The 20096-nt window shown below is 39.3% G+C and overlaps 2 protein-coding genes across 8 annotated transcripts in view; both read left to right on the top strand.

The window, feature by feature from the left end:
* Positions 1–20096, top strand: part of LOC122070847 (ARS-binding protein 1-like) — a 70530-nt gene that overhangs the window by 27253 nt on the left and 23181 nt on the right. The window lies entirely within an intron of this gene.
* On the top strand, positions 5288–8805 carry LOC122070846 (pentatricopeptide repeat-containing protein At2g40720). The gene has a single exon (XM_042635090.1). It carries the CDS (start codon positions 5563–5565, stop codon positions 8134–8136), a length of 2574 nt encoding a protein of 857 aa, XP_042491024.1. The 5' UTR covers positions 5288–5562; the 3' UTR covers positions 8137–8805.

Below are 20096 nucleotides of genomic sequence, written 5' to 3' on the forward strand. Positions count from 1 at the left end.
TTCTCTCTCCTCTTTACTCTCCTCACCAACGTACGGGTGTCATGAATGAAAAGAAAAGAAAAGCATAAAACTATATATATAATTCCTGAATAAGTGAACAGTGCACATAGATGGGTCACTCAGGTGGGTGGGTGCACCCACCTGTCCGCCCACCTGAGGGCCAAAACTTTAGATTTTGACAGAGTCCGGGCCTGGCGCGAACCCCACTCCTGGCATACGATGCAGCATACGTATATCCCTTAAAATACGGCTATAATACCTGCTTTATCCATACATGGCCTTATGGTAGGTGCATGTACACGGCTTGGGCACTCCCGTCTCTTCTGGCACTGGCTCGGACTTGTCGGGCCAGCCGGTGTTTAAGGTCACCCTTGCCATCATAGCCCATAAGGAACCCGCTCTAACTCCATCTGGTTCGGTTCCTGCACGGTTAAACCAGGTCAACCGCAAAATCAGACCGGGTTTAAAAAAGTAGGGTATTACACATAATGTGGCTCGCAGTCATACAGACACATGATGTGGGTTTGTCATATAGGCAGCTTGTGTAATGCGTGTATAGCACATAATGTGGGCCTAGGGGAAGGGGAATACTGTTACTAGACATAATAATAGATCAGGGTTAAAATTGGGCTGGGTTGGGTTGGGCCAGATTGCGCCTAGGTCTCAACACAGGCCCACCCCAACTCTGGTCAAGGTTGGGCCCGGCTGGGCTGGGTTAACCCTCATAACTGGGTTAGACAGGTTTCGTGCTCAAGGTAGGTTCCGGCCATCAAGACCAAACTTACACCACTATTCTAAACCATTTAGAGAAATATAAATTTCAAGTTGGTCAAACACTAAACTAATGGAAGGCCACATGACTAATACATTTAGGAGAGATTGTTAGTTACCTAACTTTCTCGGCTCTTGTCATGAACTTTTTGCACACAAAGAGAATTAAACTTACACAAACAAAATATCAACAAAGGAAGCAATTACAGTGGGATGAAGAGACAAGAGTGGATACAAGCGATTTAGAGTAGTTTGGATCCTCTATCTTACATCCACTATAGAAGTCCATTGGACAATTGATTTTATTCTCCATTATAGGGATTCCTTTCCAATTTGCAGAAGCCAAGCCTTACACACAAATCAATCACTGTCCTTCGGATTGGCACCTAGACCTCCACGGCCATGGATTTCACCACTCAAAAATAGTCCTTTGGATTGAGTACCCAGACCACCTGGCCAAGGATTTACTTTCTTGTACATCTGTAAAAACTAAAAAGCAAAATGTCCTCTTCTTGAACATAGAATTACACAAATTTAAACTCACTAGATCCCAAAAAGATTTTTTTTGCCCTTGTCAAATTGATATCTCTTTTTAGCTCAGATCGAGTAGGTTATATATTCCTTGTAACTCAGCTTTTTTTTTTGTTGGTAAAGTTGTGATCCAACTTTATATAGGCAACGAACTAGCTATTAAATTAGTTGTTTAGAGTCAAGCTTGTTTTTTCAAGAATTTTTTAATTTAATTATCAAGGATTTCCCAAGTTCCAAGATGAACCAACTATTAGGCCTCTTAATTATCATTTAAGATGCCTAAAGTTCTTCATAGGTAGTCAGAGTCGAAGTTTTGCATTCAAAGATCATTAAATGATTTACTTGCTAAGTTAAGATCATTAAATGCTTTTATCATGGAAGACCGCCTGCCACCACGAAAGATTGAGAAACAAAGGAGTTAGAAACCACTACTTTTGGTTTCATAGAAGCTCCCACAAACAATCGTAAATGAGTCTGTTAGGTTTAACTTAGAGTTTACCTTTTAAGCTCAAACAATCGCGGCTTCTCACAGAAGACTATGAACAACAATGTCATTCAAGGTTTTCTAAGTCAAACCTTCTAGTTCCTTGGGTTTCCACTTATATCTCTTTATCGTTTATGGGTTTTCAATAATTTTAGAAATCCTTACATTAAGATTGCAACAAATACGATATTTAAGTACAAATAAGCTTGATCTTCAAGGAAGACATCTTTTTCATCTTGATCTTCTTTAAAGGAAGCTCCTTGTCTTTCAAGATCATGGATGACTGTAGCTCGTCACAAAGGATTCTTATCAACAATTATCCATCAACATCGGCATGCTTGCTTTAACTCCATAGATTCATCTCAATGTATTGAGTTATATATTACACTCATTCCTTAATCCGATCAAATTTGAAATTTGAATAACAGGTGATGCACCAAAGTGTCAGTACGAGTGACTTGTGGATAGAAAAAGTCTATTGCTTAGTTAGACTAGATGACATATCGTGCCAGTGCATGTGTTACCATCAAACTGGAGAGATTTAGATCTTCGAAACCTTGGTAGTAAGTATCCTAACCTTACTGCTTTACTTAAACATGGTAGGTATACCCTAGTTAATGTGCACAAAACCCCATCGGAACCCCCTCCCCAATTTGCAACAAAAAAAGTTAAGTCAAAAGTGGTGCAGTCAGGTCCACTAGTTGATCAACCTATCGGTGGTTGGTGATCTACCAATTAGACCTATCGGTGGATCTATACTGTTCGAATTGGGTTATTGAGTGTGGGACCTGGCATATCACGGTCACACTTTCCAATATGTTTACCTATGTATGGAGAACCACTCCTAGCATCCGATTAATAACTTATGGAGTCAGGGCGGGTCCACATAGTTCAACAAATTAATTAATGGGCTTGGACATTAGCCTAGCCAAGGTAAACATCCTTTATTTGCCTTGTCCTATATATAGGTATATAAGCTTTTAGAGCTTTATTTCCAGACCAAACCATGAGAGGGAGAGAAAGAAGAGAAAGGAAGGAGAAAGGAAGAAGAAGGAAGGGAAGTGAGGCTTGGAGCTCGGCAGTTGCTTTTCACATTTGCTAAACCTAGGTAGGTGGTTCACCTTCACCTTTACCACCCCCTCTTTATTTTAGTGTTTCTAAGTAGCTAGGTTTTGGACTAAAACCTAATGTCGAGGCTTGGTTTCAAATGAGCCACTTCCTTGTACTTGTAGAATTCCAATGCACACCACCAACCCAAGAATTGAGCTCAACCAGCTTAGGATAGGTGGTTTGGATGGAAATCCCACTTTTTAGGTTTCAAATGGAGATTCAATTGGATCTTTCGATTCCACCAATAGACATACGATATGTTAGGTTCAAATGAATAGTTGAGTGACCCTCTATAATTTCTATGGAAAAAATGGCCTTAGGTAGGTAGTGGTTAGGATTTGAGCCCAAAATATAGTCTTCGAATTGCCACTGGTCGATCGTGCTGGTAGATATTGATCTACCGGTGGGTATTCAGCAGATTTTTGAAGCCAGTGGTCCACCTACCTATTGGACCCAACCTACCAGTAGCATCTACCAATGGGTCATGCTGAACTATTCTTGGTTCAGTTTGAGGAATCTTTTAGGGAATCTTTGGGGGGGGGGGTTAACACCTTCATTTACACTTGAATTATACCATTTTGTTAGGTCTGAACCAAGCTTTCGATGAGGCATATCAAGGTACTTTTTGTGTTAATTTTCACCAAATCAGCATATAAAGTGAGTGGTAGTCTGATTTCTGTTGGAGTGTTTTGAATTAGTAGAATTCTTTTATGCCATATCATACATGTGCCATTAATTTGTAATAGCATGTATGCTTTACTTTCAAGTTACACAATTTCTATATATGAACTATCAATATTATTTTGATACCGTTATCGCCACATTGTTAATGCATCATACATTATGTTCACATTAGAGATAGACTTGGATATGGATAAATGTGTGGCCAATGGTAATTCCGATACTGTGTATGCCATACTAAATTTTATATCTGCTAGACTAGGCTTGGACATGGGATGCTGTGTGACAAATGGTGATTCTAGTGCCGTATTTGCCATACTACATGTATCATTATGAAAGGCATATATATTATTATGGTTATAACTACCCTATGATATGACCCCTTGCTAACAGGGGGTGCAATGTTGAGTAAGCCATTATAATAGGTTCAATGAGACTTTTTGAGATCCCACTTCCGCGATACGATGTGATTATTGTAGGAGGTAAAAACTAGCTTGGTGTGCCGATGGTAATTCCTGTGCAGTGGCTGCCATGATGGGGTTATCAGGGTTTGTTGAGTAACCGACAATGCATTCCAAGACCCGTAGGCTCTTATTCGCGACTAGAATTTATTTCATTGGGTGACCGATGGCCATTTTAAGACCAAGGATATTGCCTAATGTGTCACAATAGCATGAACCCAACTTAGTTGTATGTTAGGTGGGTTAATAATAAAATGAATTGCATCATCTCGCATCATTGCTTACCTATCCCTCATTAAGCTAGTTGGGCTTACACCACGTGTATATTTCTTTTTAGATGATGATGCAAGCACTGTCGTACCAATGACTAGCGATACCTCCTCGTCCATGGTGGAGTACGGCAGTGACTGGTGGATTCCAGAACCCAAGGAGCACGATAAGGACTGTGCTGGTGACAGTTGTACTTATGGTACACCATGATGGAGGATCTTATATGAAAATGAAGGTAACCCATTCAGGAAGGACTCCCCACACTCAAGTAAGAAGATTGGTCAAGGAAGAAGCACGGCCCCCACCTTTTAATACCTAAGAAAGTGACTAACCAGCTAAAAGGAAACCTATACTATAAATAGCAAAAGACCCCTAAGGTGCGAACACTTCACTCTCTCATACTATACTGCTCTCTCCTCACCCTTTATTCATTAATGTTGCGAGGAAGACCAATTTGAGCGCCGGAGAATCCCCTCTCGGAGTAAGCTCTGGGACTCTCTTGACTTGATCTACCTGTGCAAGATGGAGATATACATCGATCGATTTTTTGACACAACAATACCTATTCGTATTTAGAGGCCTACCCTCTATAAATAGAGAACTCTACTTCTGTTTATGTGTTACACACATCCTGTATATGTGGTCCTGTACAAAATATGTACATACATATTGTGGGATATTTTAAGTTTACAGTTCTTTGCAAAGTGCTTCTCTCTATTTTGTACTTCTATCCTTGGTCTTTTATTGAATTTTGAATATTACCTTCGGACATATCTGTGGGGATTGCTTATTGGAGTGCACTTTAAACATTTTAAGACTTGTTTTATCTTAGAGGTGAGGATGTACAGTCAACCCGATTGCATATATATATTAGGTGTTCAAATACCTTAAGAAAAGTATATAATTATACAACTCAACTCTACACAAATTAGAGGATTTTTACTACTATTTCAAAGGATCAATTGAATCTTGTAATTATATATTTATTTCGTCAAAGTCTAATGCCAATTGCCAGAACTTGATTGCTTACAAAATTATTTATTTATCTTCGGGTAGAAGTTACATTACAGGTTCGAAGTTTTTTCTTTTCTCTTGTTGCCCAGCAATATAAAGACTTTAATTGTAAGATTTGATTCAGTAAATGGCCGTTTTGACGACTTAAAACCAGAATTTCAATCTCAGATTCACCGTTGACTTCTTGTTCTTCTCTCTCTCTCTCTGGAATTTAGAGTTTCAGATAGCCACGAAGATGATATGCATCTCCGTCTGTTTTCCTACCGAAAATTCTCTAGTTTGAGACAATTAGATCCCTTATCATCGATTGGTGCCAACATAAGGTCTTTTGTGCAACATGGGCTTTATTCGGAAGCCCTGCAATTGTACTACAATGGTAGAGCATCATTGCTTTCTTCTCAGAAATCTGAGAAATTCACGTTTCCTTCTCTTTTCAAGGCCTGCGCTGCCCTTTTGGATTTCCGCCATGGAAGCAAGATCCATGCCACAATCATCTGTATGGGTTTACAATATGATGCCTACATTGCTAGCTCGCTTATCAAGATGTATGTTAAATGTGGGTACCTTGATAATGCAGTCAAAGTGTTTGTTTCAATATCTGAATGTGAGGATTCTGTAAACGATGTTACTCTTTGGAACTCTATCATTGATGGGTATTTTCAGTATGGATTTATCCATGATGCTTTTCTTCAGTTTCGCCTAATGCAATCATTGGGTGTCAGGCCGGATGGATACTCCCTGAGCATCCTCCTTCAAATCTGCAGTAAATCTTGTAATCTTGTGGGAGGGAGGCAGATTCATTCCTATGTTGTTAGACAATTGCTTGATGGGGACCCTTACTTGGAGACTGCATTGATTGACATGTATGCAAAATGCTGTCGACCGCTGGATTCATGGCGAGTGTTTGATAGAATGGAGGATAAGAGCAATGATGTACCATGGAATGCAATGATTTGTGGGTTTTGTGAGAATGGACTGTGGGAGAAGAGCTTGGAATTTTTTGTACTAATGAAGAGTGAGAATTGCAAGCTTGGATCAGCAACATTCTCTAGTGTCCTGACAGCATGTTCTGATGGAGAAGATATGGATTTTGGTAGGGCAGTTCACTGCAATGTGATTAAGATAGGTCTTGAATGGGATCCATATGTCTATTCTTCCCTCCTGAGCATGTATGCCAGGGGTAGGACAATAGAAGATGCACAGAAAGTTTTTTATCAGAAACCCGATAAAGAAACTGAATTGTGGAATGCGATGATCTCAGGTTATATCTTTAACAATAGTGTTGAACAGGCTTTGGATGTTTACAGAAGGATGAGATTTTGTGGGCTAGCACCAAATTCCTTCACCATCTCTAATGTGTTGGCAGCTTGTAGTTTGCTTGATTTACATGATTTTGGAAGGAGTGTCCATGGGGAATTGATCAAAATACCTGCCCAATGTAATGTGGCTGTACAGAGTGCACTGTTGACACTCTATGTAAAATGTGGAAACACTGAGGACGCTCACTCTGTTTTTAATGCAATGGAGCAAAAGGATGTTGTTTCTTGGGGCTCCATGATATCTGGATTATGTCAAAATGGGAATTTCAGGGAAGCACTGAACTTGTTCAAGGCAATGGAGGCTGAAGGACAAGGACCAGATCCCATTCTAATGGGAAGTGTAATTAGTGCTTGCGTGGGACTCCAGAATTTAGAATTGGCTTGTGGTTTCCATGGAATTGTCCTCAAGAGTGGAATGGGCTTGGATGCTTTTGTTGGTTGTAATTTGATAGAAACGTATGCTAAATTTGGTTTGCCAGAGATGTCTGGGAATGTATTTGCTGAAATGTCACATAAGAATTTGGTGTGTTGGAATTCTATAATCTCCTGCTACTTATGGAATGATCTTCCAGAGCTGTCAATTAATCTTTTTCCACAATTAGTTCAGCATGGTTTGACCCCTGATTCTGTTTCCATTACAAATATCCTTGTTGCTATCACGTCAGTAGCGGCACTACTTAAAGGAAAAGCTGTACATGCATACCAGACAAGACATGAGATACAAACAGATCTTCAAGCAGGAAATGCTCTAATAGATATGTATGTCAAGTGTGGATGCTTACAAAATGCACAGAAGGTATTTGAAAAAATGCCTCAGAGAAATATTGTGACATGGAATTCGATGATTGCTGGTAATGGATCTCATGGAGAGTGTATGAATGCAATTGCATTATTTGATGAGATGCAAAGATTGGGAGTGATACCAGATGATGTCACGTTCCTTGCCCTGATTTCATCCTGCAGTCATTCTGGGTTTATTGAAAAAGGTCTCAATATATTTCAATCAATGACAAGAGACTATGGCATTGAACCTAGAATGGAACATTATGCGAATATGACTGATCTATGGGGTCGTGCAGGACATTTGACTGAAGCTTACAGTTTCATCCAAAGCATGCCTATTGTACCAGACAAGAGTGTTTGGCTGTGTTTGTTATATGCCTGTCGAGCTCATCATAACATTGAACTTGGAGAATTAGCTGCTCATAACCTACTAAATTTGGATCCCGATAGAGGCAGCAATTATGTTCAGTTGTTAAATTTATACGGGGAAGCAGCATTGTGGGACAAGGCAGCAAATTTAAGGGTGTCAATGAAAGATAAAGGATTGAAGAAGCATCCAGGGTATAGCTGGATTGAGGTGAGAAATAAAGTTGATGTTTTCTTCTCAGGGGATTCGTCCTCACCAAGGGCAGTGGAGATTTACAATGCATTAAGGAGTCTTAGAACAAACATGAGAAGGGAAAGTGGCAATGAAGAAATCATGGACCAATGAGCTCAGGAAAATAAGGGAACTGAAAATTGAAGGAGGATAGTGTTCCTAATATGTTCAGATTAACCAACCAGAACAAGAATGGATTTGTCTATACAATTTTGAATCTCGGAGAAGGCATTTATTGCCCTCAAATGACACAGCCCACATGAGAGAGACCTATTGAATGGTCCTATCAAGCTATATCAGGCATTCAGAAATGAACCTACTGGTCGCCACCTGGATAAGAAATGAAATCTAGTTCTCTCATACCAAGTTTACTATGGATTAAAAAGTTACAGAGAGATTGCAGGTTTTCAAATCATACTGCACTATAACAAAAGCAAGGTTCATTAATTATTGCTTGCTGACAGGTAAAACTTCAGCAAATGCCCCACATACTTGGAGTCCGGCTCAGCTGCAAGTACATGCATGCAGCACACGTAAGGTCACTACTCAACACGTGTCCCTTTTGTTTCGAAATGCTCCGTGTGCTCTAAATGGTAGTGGGTGGTTCAGGTGTTGTACACTGCCCATAAGTGCAATGTGCATGTATGCAGCTTAGTCAGCCTTCATGCTTGTTGATCCAATTTGTCCTTGGGGTTTGGTAGGCTATTTCCATTATTGTTGGCCACAATACAATATTACTCTTGCTTTCGGCTTTTAGTAACACAAGTGCTTAGATTCTGTGAATGTCCCTCTCCATAATCTCATCCTATTTAAATGGTTATTTCCATGGATCCTTTAGTCGTGGAAATGGCCTACCAAACCCTCAAGTAGAGGTGTCAATTGGTCAGGCCTAATCAGGCTTCCTCCCTTTAGGACCTTGCATTGTGATTGGCTCGTTTAGCAATCAATTCACATATGCTAGGCATAGTCCCATTTATAAATGGTCGGTTGAGGACCGGTCTATAATCAGGCTACCTATAATCGGGCTAAATGGGCTTTAGTATGGCTTTAAACGGGTTAATAACACATTTATCTCTAAACGGGTTATAAACGGTTTTCAAACATGGTCGGCATAGTAAACGGGCTCTAAGCAGTAATGGGCTTTAAACATGTCGGGCTATTAATTGGTTGGGTGTCTATTGGGTAATACCATTGCACCGTGAACAACCTATTAATAATCACATTGGGCCGATTCGGGCTTTAAAGGTCAGACCCTACCAGCCTGGGCCTATAATGGACACCCCTACCCTCAAGGACAGTATCATCCTAAAGGGAAAAAAACCCCAAGGCTCCATTTGGTTGCAAGGAAAATGAAAACGGAAAGGGAAGTGAAGGGAAACTTTTTTCCCATTTGAGTTGTTTAGTTGCAATGGAAGTGAAGTGAAATTAATTTACCAGAGTTGTCTAGTTAGATGTAAAATTGACGTAAAACTTTAAATAATCCAACCCAAATTTCTAAATTTTAACCAATTACACCTCATCCACATTCTTCTGACCCACTTTATTTAGGCTCTTTCCTATTAATTTATTTTAAAAGTATTTTGCAAAGTATGAAATGAGACTGGTTCAGTTATGTTACCAAGCAAATAATGAAGATTCTTAAAGCCCTAGTATTAAAAGCAGTCTTTGGTAATCAATTGCAACTTAGTGGTTGTAGGTTCGAGCCAAGAAACAACCTCTACGAAGTAGAGGCAAAGCTGCATACATTATGACCCTCCCCAGACAAGGCCTCCAACTATCTTCTAATTATTGATTACCTAACTGATTTTGCAACTTACCACAAAGATATTGGACAGAAAAAGAAGGTCCAATGTTGATGCCATAAAAATCAGAAGGAATGTTAAAGAACCATCCACCAAAATTGAGAATGATTATATAGGGAAGTACATCTTTGTCCACTTCATCCATATAACCTTCAACTTAATGGTTCAAATTAAATCGAACCTCCAATAACTTCCAACAAAGCTACCCAGCTGAATCACCCACATTCCTTTCATTAGAGTTCATTTTTAGTAACTAGAAAAGGTCCCAGTAGTGCTTATTCTTGAAAACAGATCTTAAACTAGGCCTCCAACTATCTTCATGATGCAATCACCAATATTTTTCGGGTATTAATAAAAAAAAAAGTCTTTTTTCAATTCACCATAAGAATCACAATTAAATGCATAAGTTCCAAGAGCTTCGTATAGGCAATCCTACCAAGAGCTTCAGTATGTCATTTTCAACGGATCAACTCTCCATTTAGTAACAACAATTGCCTAGAATAGTTGGTGAGTTGTGGTGGGCAGAAAAGCCCACGCTCACCAAGTCTCGAGTTCGAACCTCCTAGTTGTTATCTACTCTCCCTCCCTACCTATCCAAAAAAAAAAAAACTTCTCCATTTAATTAAAACAAGCAAATCTGTTACAAATTTTCCAGACCTATGTCATGGAAAGTATGTAAATAGTGCCGAATCTGGTGGGAGTCTATACGGGACCTAAATAAAGAGTTGTACTCAGGCTAGTCAGATTTCAGAAATTCAGTGAATCAAACTCATAGAACTATTTCTCGGGTTTATGAATCAGAAACTCAGCCAAATTGGTCGTGCTTATAAGCAAGGCTAAGTGACTTGAATTGCTTCAGCCTTCAGCTATAGCTTATAACTAAAGCTAAAGTGTGTGTGTGTAAGTAGAATTCATGAATCTCAAAGTCAGCTTGCATGAGTGAAGCGAAAAAAAACAGAGCTTATTTAGATGACATAGAAAAATTTGCTAATGCCTAAAGACAATGGGAATGGTTGTCCTAAGTTCAAATCCTCTACAGTGAGCGGTGAGTGGCAGTGAGGATCCAACGGCTGGGAGATCCTGACATATATCCCAGCCATTGGATCCTCACTGCCACTCACTGCCTCACTAATGAGGATTTTTGAGCAGTTGCCTTAGTTTGACCTTGAGTTTTTTTAGAAGTTGTTTTCCAGTTTTCTGTAGGTTATTTTAATTACATTGAATCCTTGATGGAATATAATAGTTCCTAAGTTGATTAAGAGTTTGAATGAACTCTTGGGCTTCTTTCAATCGGAACCTATGTTGCACCATTGGAATAGACTGGGCACTGTAGATCTTCCAAATATCCCTGTTCTTACAGCTTAGTTTAAGATATTTAGTTATGGCAAAGATAGATGGGTCTACATAGAACAAGAAACTATTGTTATCCTTGTTTACTCAGTTTTGAACTCTAAAACGGTCGTTTAGATAAATTCCTAAACCTTTCTTGAAGGGTCATTTTCAGATTAATGTGATACTTTTGATCCCATCTAATTCAAGTGATGGCTATTTCTTGAACAGTTTAGCCATACGGCCCATACCTATGTGGATTCTATTTTTTCTAATGATTATACAATCTCCATCTTCTCATCTGTTGGGAAATTGTGGAGGGTATGCTTTCTTGTTCACAGTTTGTTTGTTAGTTCTTGTCATGTACATTTTGTAGCCATTTTATAATTTTATGGTTTCCATGAATTTATATCCTTTAAAATTCAACATTGTCAATTTATTTTCTTTGTAGGAGAAAGAGGAAAAAGGGTAGAGAGAGGGGTTTGAAAGTACAAATTAGAAAGACCGTCCATTAATGTTTTGTTTTTGAATCAGATCTGTGATTTTATAGAGATATGTAATTGATTAGAATGCATTATTATGAGTTGCAATGGACCAAGGATTGAGCTGAGATCTTGTAGAGATATTAATTGGTTTGAACATTGGATATGGGTAATGATATGAAGATCTAAATAGTTTCAATCATGATCACAACTGAATTAACTACTTTGCCTTTTGTTATATGCTTGTTAACTTACCATTTCTGTTAATGTCTCTTGTAAGGTTGTGGATTTTGGATTAGTGGATCGTGGGTTAGTGGGTATGTATATATACATATGATGGGAGAATTATAAATGTATATGAAAGTAAGCGGAATGTGGAATAATTTTTCTTTGAATTTTGGATTTTTTTCCCTTCTTCCAGCTGTTGTTTTTAACATTGGATGTAAAGATTGGATTATGTTCTCATATGAAATTTATTGATTCAAGTAACGCTCTCTTCTTTTACTTCTTCAATTCTTCTAGTTTCATATTCAAAACTTACAGAGATACTGGGATCCTTCTTCAACAATTTTAAAAGTTAAATTATTATAAAATTGATCTGTTTCTCTGTCTCTTGGTGTGGCGTGTGCGTGCGTGTTTTGTAAATTTGACTCTCAAACTCGTGAAGCATCAATGACATTGAATGTAGTAGAAAGATATACTGGTTTGAAGTACAGTAAGAAAAAGACCAACGCAACCAGCCCAAGTAGTCTAGCTATTGGGAGGACAGTTGTAGCTAAAAAATCCTGACCAACTAGCCTCAAAAGTCGTAATTTTCCACCAAAAAACCTTGAATCCTTCTACAATTTCAATATTGGAGGCTTGGCTTGTTAAGGTTTAGCCTATAAATAAGGATTACCTGTAAGCTTGTAAAAAACAATTGAAATGAATGAAAACGTTGTTGCTTGCTTGTAACCATGGTTTGAGAATGACTGAGATCGATTGAGAGAGTTGAGAGTGAGAGTCCTAGGCTGAGAGAGCCACCCATATCCCCCTTCCTATCCATTGACTCTCCCTCTTTTCCCTTTCTTATTTCTTATTTTTCTTGAGTGCTATTCAGCTTATCTTAATCCTGGTAGAAGACCAACTGAAGTCCCAATCTATCTATTGTTGTACTTTTGTTCTGAGGCTGCAAACGCTGCTTATGACCTTTGCTGTGTTGAGGTTTATTAAGGCAGCAAACTATAACCGAAGTTTTCCTGCTAAAGGGCGCTCTGAAACTTATATTTTGGGAGTCTAACAACTCAAATATGTGACATGTCGGCAAAGGGAAGCTAACTTAGTCTACTGTATTCTTTTATGTGGGTTTAACACTAGTATTGTGGGATATTTTAACACATTTTAGGGGCTGATTATATGTTGTCTAAGGTTTTAAGTTGAGTTTATATCCTATAATCAAAGCTACTATTGTTACCCTTTGAATATTGTTTAGGATCCTGCCTGAGATTAAGTCCCTTGTGACTTGGTATGACATTAACTTGTATCAGATCTATGGTTGAGAAGGAAAGCTCCAACCATCCCCACTTACCTCTTTCAAATCCTACTGATGCACTTGCTCTAATTGTACAACAATTAACTAAAAAGCTGGCAACTACGGAACGGGAGTTCAAAAAGTTTACTAGATAGACAAAAGGGTAGCAACCTATGATAAATAATACCCCTCGACCTCCTCTTCAGCCAGCTCGAAGGATTGAGCATGGGAAACCACTCATGAAGATGATGATAATGAAGATCATCATTATGGCAACCCATGACACCATGTTAGTAATCACAAAGTGAAATTCGAACTCAAGGAGTACAATGGAAAGCATGGTCTAATCATCTTCCACGATTGGTTGAATGCTTTAGATGACTATTTTGGGTGGTTCACTTTAACCAAAGAATAGAATATGCAACTCGTATGAAGCTAACTGGAGGAGCCAAAGATTGGTGGCATATACACAAGGGAAGGTTGACACGTCGTTGTATGGGACCTACTATATGGGAGGGGATAAAGGGGTTCCTAAAAGAGAAGTATCTGCCCCCTCAATGATTGCATGACCAGCTCAACTTCAAATGCCAAGGTACTATAACCGGTGAAGAATACATGGACAAATTTGATAACTTACTCTCCCATATTGGCACTGATGAGGAAGGCGAGTAACATCTATCCAGGTTAAGTCTACAACTTGAATGATTGGTTCAAAAAAGGAATAGATCTCTAAGACTAACTTAAAGCAGTGCCTTTGCATATAATAATCAATCCGGTGATGGTAAGAAACCTTTTACCCCTAATCAACTTAGTGTACCCCCTACCCAAGCTCTACAAATTACACAAGATTACGGTAAGACCCCTATGATTAATAGGGAAGGGAATGGAACCAAGTGTTACCATTGCAGCAGGCATGGCCATTTTTTCAAATTATGTCCGTAACGTGGAAGCAAAATTAGTGATTTCAGCTATTGAATCCAACCGGGAGATGCTTGTTTGCGAGCCCCAATTGGATCTGGGTAATTAATACCACCCTGAGGGAGAGGAAGTGGATGATACCCTAGATGAAGAATATGAGGAAGATATCCATGAAGTGAACGTCATGACAAGATTCCTACTCGCTGAAGCAAAATGGGAAGATTGGCGTCACCATTGTATCTTCTACACCTTAATGGCTAACAAACCATCTACAACATAAATGATTGTGGATAACAGGAGTTATATGAACGTGGTATCTCAAGTATTCGTCATTGATGGGCAACTAAAACTTGAACCACATCCTCAACCTTATAAGTTATCTTTACCTAATAATGATACATTGGAGGTTAATCAATCCAGACAAGACGTCGCCCGGACTATGGCCAAGCGGTTGGACCACAACCACGCCTTTAAGCCTAGTGCCTACCTTCTATTGGGCATTTGGCAAGGGTAGGTCAGCGACACTTGGTGTGATACCCTACTTTCTAAACTCGGTCTAATTTCTGGTTGGTTCGGTTTGGTGTTGCAGGACCTGAACCTGAGCGAGCTGATTCGAATACCTTATGGAAAATGATGACAATAGTGACTCTAAACTCAGGTTGGCCAAATGAGTTGGAGTCAGTGCCTAGTGAAGTCCGTGTACCCAAGCCGTGCACTTGTACATATCACGAGGTCATATACCCATAATAAAGGTACGTAGCCATATTTTATACCAGGTACGCATGTTGATCGATTACCAAGAGTAAAATAAGTGTCGGGGTCGATCCCCATTGAAAGTTCCAATGTTTCGGCTAAGTTTTGACCTACTGGTGGGTGGTCATAGATGGGTCGAACCCACCAGTGTGACATACTACTCTCTGGTCATTAGAAATTTTGACCCCACAATAAATAGCATTTATTACCTTTCTTTCACCTCATTTATTGTTTTACACGGTGGGTGAGAAAAGTAAAGAAGAGAGAGAAAAAGAAGAAAGATGAGAGAGGAAGAAAGAAGAAAATGGGGAAGAAGATGGTTGTCGCGCGTCATCGAGGTTGAATCTTTCGATTGTGACTCCAGATTAACGATCATCACCTTGAGATCTACGATTTGAGGTGAGTAAAGTCTATAGTTCTTAAACCCTTATGAAACCCTAAGTGAAATCCTACGATTTGGGTAAGAATCTTTTAGATCTTGTTCATCTCACTTGAGATGATGAATCTAAGGTTCAATAAAGGTTCTATGTGTTGTTTATGAAGGTTTTTGAGGAAGACTTGCAAGATTTGAAAACCATTTGTTGATCTCTTGAGTTAAAGAGAAGATTTGGGGTTTTGAGGTGTTCTTGAGAAAAGAGGTGAGATCCAAGCTTAAGACTTTAGATCGACCTTAGATCTAAGTTGGAATCATGATTTGGAGCCTTATATTTGTGGAAAAGTGGTCGCATCGACCCGTGGGGGGTTTCCCCAAGGTGAAATGAAGAATGAGAGAGAATAGCAAAATCCCCAGTCCTGATTGGTGGGTGCCTGGGAATGATTGGACCCACCAATCCAGCGCCCACCTATCCAAGGTAGGTTGTTGGCTTGATCGGCGAGCAAGACAGGTGGGTGACCTGGCCCGTCGCTCCTGGCCTGCCGGTCCAAGAAGAGCTACCGGCTCGATAGGTGAGCAAGACCAATGGGTGACCTAGCCCACCAGTCTAGTCAAGGTCCCTGGGTCGAGCAGCAAGCAAGGACTGGTGGGTGCCTTACCCGCCAGTTGACCCACCAATCTAACTTCTTGGGTCCCGTTTGGGCCCAAATTCATCAGGTGACCTTCTCTTGTGATTTTAAACACATTGGTATCATCATACTTCTCTGGTTAAGACCCTAAAGTAGAGGTATACTAAACCCAACTCTTTTTATGATAGGTTGTACTAGAACTCGCGTCATCGCACGCCGGATCTTCCTCGTACCAAGGGTGATCATTGTACACAACTAGGTAAGTGGGAAGGGGACATTGCATCATGTCATTCTGGTTGTAGACTAGTCATGTCATCATATTATTATTGTGTAGACTAGTCATCCACGAGTGCCATTGCATGCATTGTTGTGTTCATTATGAAATTCAAATATAGATTAACATGCTGATATATTTAATTGTTAAATGCCTACTCTGAATTTGTAATTTGAGATGGATGACTTTAAACTATTGAATATGATGCTTGTTGCACTAGATCCATAGTCGGCTTAGACACGAATGCATTGGTGGTCTGTGGAATGGGATGCAGTGTACTATGTAGTCGTACTATCTCACATAGGAGCATGCGGTTAGGAATGACATATCCCTATGCTACAACCCTTCCCAGCAGGGGTGTAGGTGTTGGGTATATCACTAGGGGAAAGCTTGAGGTTGTGAACCAACGGTGGTAGTTAGAAGTACCATCGTTTAATCATTAGGACTGTCGACAACTTTGGTGATATAACAAGAGGGCCAATTGTACTACTTTTAATTTATTGCCACGTGGGTCAGCAATTTACTTTTTCGGTACCAACGGCTGGCCTTTTTCGGCAACCCTATGGGCATATCATGGGATGGGGTTCGCAACTTGTAGCCAGAGCATACGGGCATTGTGGTTGCGAGTAACACATGACCTATGATTTAGAATTGTTGTCTAGGTGGACTAAGATAATAAAATGAACTACACGTATATAGGTTCATTTGTATTGCGCATACTTGTGTGGTCTTTCTTTTCACTTACTGGGCTAGTGAGCTCATCCCACGTGTACACAATTTTTAGTTGATCTTGCAAGTTATCTGGTAGAAGAATTAGAGCCTGGATCCACGATGGAATTTCCAGTCGAGGACTAGTGGGTCCCTAAAGATCTTGGCTATAGGGCAGAGTGCCCTTACGATAGCTGTGTTGCGGGTCAGTAACATTGATACCATACTAGGACTCTTTTTAATTATTTTGAAATGTTACCCCCTTTTGTACTTTAGATGTTTAAATTGTATTTATTGTGTATATATTACGCCTGCGGGTCCACATGTAAAGGTATTATGTAATACAATTTGGGTATCAAGAGTATTGATGTATTTACAAGTACATACATGTAAGGTTTCTGTTGATATACAGAATCTTCTTGGTTTAAAGTGTGTGTATGTTGTGCTGTGATTAATGTATCAGATGATCTTGGCAGGTTTTGAGTTAATAGGTGTTAACTTGGTCACTAGTTCGGTTCTGTATGGAACGTGGTGTGACACTTGGTGTCCATGAGATCCTTCGATAGAACACACTTTCTAAGAAGAGACGTATTGTCACACCCCACTCGCACAGAACCGAGCCAGTGACCGAGTTAACTTCGATTAACTCACAAACCTACCAGGATCAACAATGCAGTAACTGCAATATAGCATACATCTACTAAACTAAGATAAGACCTGTATTTTCAGTGGAAGACCTGTTCATAATAATACATATAATTGTTTCCCAAATACTTGATATCCATATCGAGTCATGAAACTTATATACATTTGGGTCTGAATGCATGATATATACATAAAATATAACAATTTAAGCATCAAGTAGTCAAAAGGGAGAGAGTACATCAAAAGAATAAAAAAAAGAATCACTCAGGAGTCACTACTGCCATGCAGTACAATCCTCGCATGTGCAATTGGCACCGTGCTCGAACTCATCAGGGACACTAGTCCTCAGAGGGAAACTCCACAGTGGGGCCCGGCTCCTGATCTTTAGGCGGGTAACTTACAAAATCAACTAAAAAGAGTTGTGCACATGGGATGAGTTCGCTAGCCTAGTAAGTGGAAAAGAAGACCACACAAGCAATCACAATACAAATACAAATATATGTATGCAATTCATTTTAATCCTATTAGCCTAACAACATTACTAGGTCATAAGCTATGTGCTACTCACAACCACAGTACGCGTATGCCCCTGGTACGAGCCGCTAACCCCATCCCGTGATATGCCATAGGGTTGTTAGAGAAGGCCCACCGTTGGTACCAAAATTTAAAATGTAAGCCGACTCCTGATAAATTTAAATGATAAAAAGTAAATGGGTGACTCCACCCAAAATAAAAGCAGTACGATTGGCCCTCTGAATATACCACCGGGGTTACTGACTGTCCTAGTGATCAGCTGTGCGTATTTCTAACCGCTGCAGGAGTTAGACAGCTACAACTCAATGCTTCCCCCCTAATGGTCCCCCAACACGTAAACCCCTGTTGGGAAGGGTTATAGCACAAAGGGATAAATCAAATCCTAGCCCATGTCTCTATATGAGCATAATACGATTACACGATGGCACCGCGTTCCATTCTATGAGCCACCATGCACTCGTTTTCAAGCCATTTACAACATCTAATCTAGCATGCATATCATGTCCAAATGAAATTCCTCCAGCACATACATCAAGACATAAAGATTATTCATCATAAAGCAAAGTATAGCATGTTATGTAAATGCACATATAATGCGTGATATGGCATATGTGATGACTAGTCTACACACAAGTGATATGATGACATGACTAAATTAACACATGTAAAGTGATGCATAAACATTTTAAAATTAAATCAAAGTCCACTCTCCACTTACTTGTATAAGTATACGATGCTTGCACATGGTACGTAGGAGATCCGATGTGTGGGTACACGTATAATGATGTAACCTGTCATAAACATAATGGTTTATCGTTTCACTATTTTGGGATATGTTTGTACACTAAAATCGGGTTTAGAATCATATATGGGGGTTTCCCATCAAATTTGGACCCATTTAGGTATTTTGGAAAGACAGGTGGGCATGAGTCAAAGACAGGAGGGCCTTGGAGCCCATCAGTCTTATATCCGTTGGTTACACCAGAGGCTCAGAAATTGAGTTCAGGGACCTTAGGTGGGCCAGAGACCCAAATACAGGTGGGTTTGGAACACCCCCCAATCTTGAAATGAAATTCTTCTATCGTCTTCCCCATCTTCTCTCTGGCTTGGAGAACTTATTTGGGGTCGATCTGGCTACTCAAATCACTCATCTAAGGTCCAATCATGTATCCTCAACCTAGATCTAAGATCAAATCAAAAGAAAAAGGGAGATTCTTACCTCTTTCTCACGAACACCTATGAAACCCCAAATTTCACTTCTTTAGCTCAAGAACTCTCAAAACTTTAGATCTTCACCAAGGTTTGATTATCCAAGTAGGATTAGCAAGATCCAAATGGGTTCTTTTCCAAAAAACAAAAAGAGAGTTTAAGAAAGGGGTTTTCCTAAGAATCCTTGGAATATATACAATACCTACCACCAATCGAAGATCCCGGCAAGCTGATCATTAATCCGAGCTCAAAATACTAAGATTGTTTGAGATTTTAAAATGTAACCGCAAGAGTATAGATCAGAATAGCTATGGGTCGAACACAGGGAGAGCAACCACTTTATTTTTTTGCTTCTTTTAATAATGCAAAAGTGAACCAATTAATAATGGTTGTGATCTAATTCTAACTACCATCCTAAACATATGTATCTAAAATAACGTCATAACCATTCGTTATCTAAGAATTTAAATACACAAGCCACGTAATTAAAATTAAATAAATAAATAACTAAAAATAAACACCCCATGCAATTAAAAAAAAACAATGAAGGAAAAAAATATTGAAATAAGAATAAAGTAAAAAAAAAAAAAGGGAATAAAGCCAGAGAGAGGCTCACAAGTAGGTTTCTCTACTTAGTCCGAGAGATGCATCGTAATATGAGATTCCCTACTTGACCAGAAAGTAACTCTTACAAAGGTTACTCTATTTGGCATTAGGGAAAGAGACAATTAAAATAAAAACAATAAAATGATGGTTCTATGGCTAGGAGTGGCAAATCCAACACATACACTAGCCATGAATCTTGGGGGAAAGGAAAAACAATGATGTAATGATTGAAATTAAAATCCTAAATTAAGAAAGAAAGGGTAGTCAGAAGAAGGAATGAGAGGGGGGAGAGAAGACTATTA

Source organism: Macadamia integrifolia, unplaced genomic scaffold (genome assembly GCF_013358625.1).
Source record: "Macadamia integrifolia cultivar HAES 741 unplaced genomic scaffold, SCU_Mint_v3 scaffold_130A, whole genome shotgun sequence".
In the NCBI taxonomy this organism is placed as follows: Eukaryota; Viridiplantae; Streptophyta; class Magnoliopsida; order Proteales; family Proteaceae; genus Macadamia; species Macadamia integrifolia.

Bases quoted from the DNA above. Each gene is read 5' to 3' on its own strand.
- LOC122070846 (XM_042635090.1), top strand. From the start codon at position 5,563: ATGCATCTCCGTCTGTTTTCCTACCGAAAATTCTCTAGTTTGAGACAA.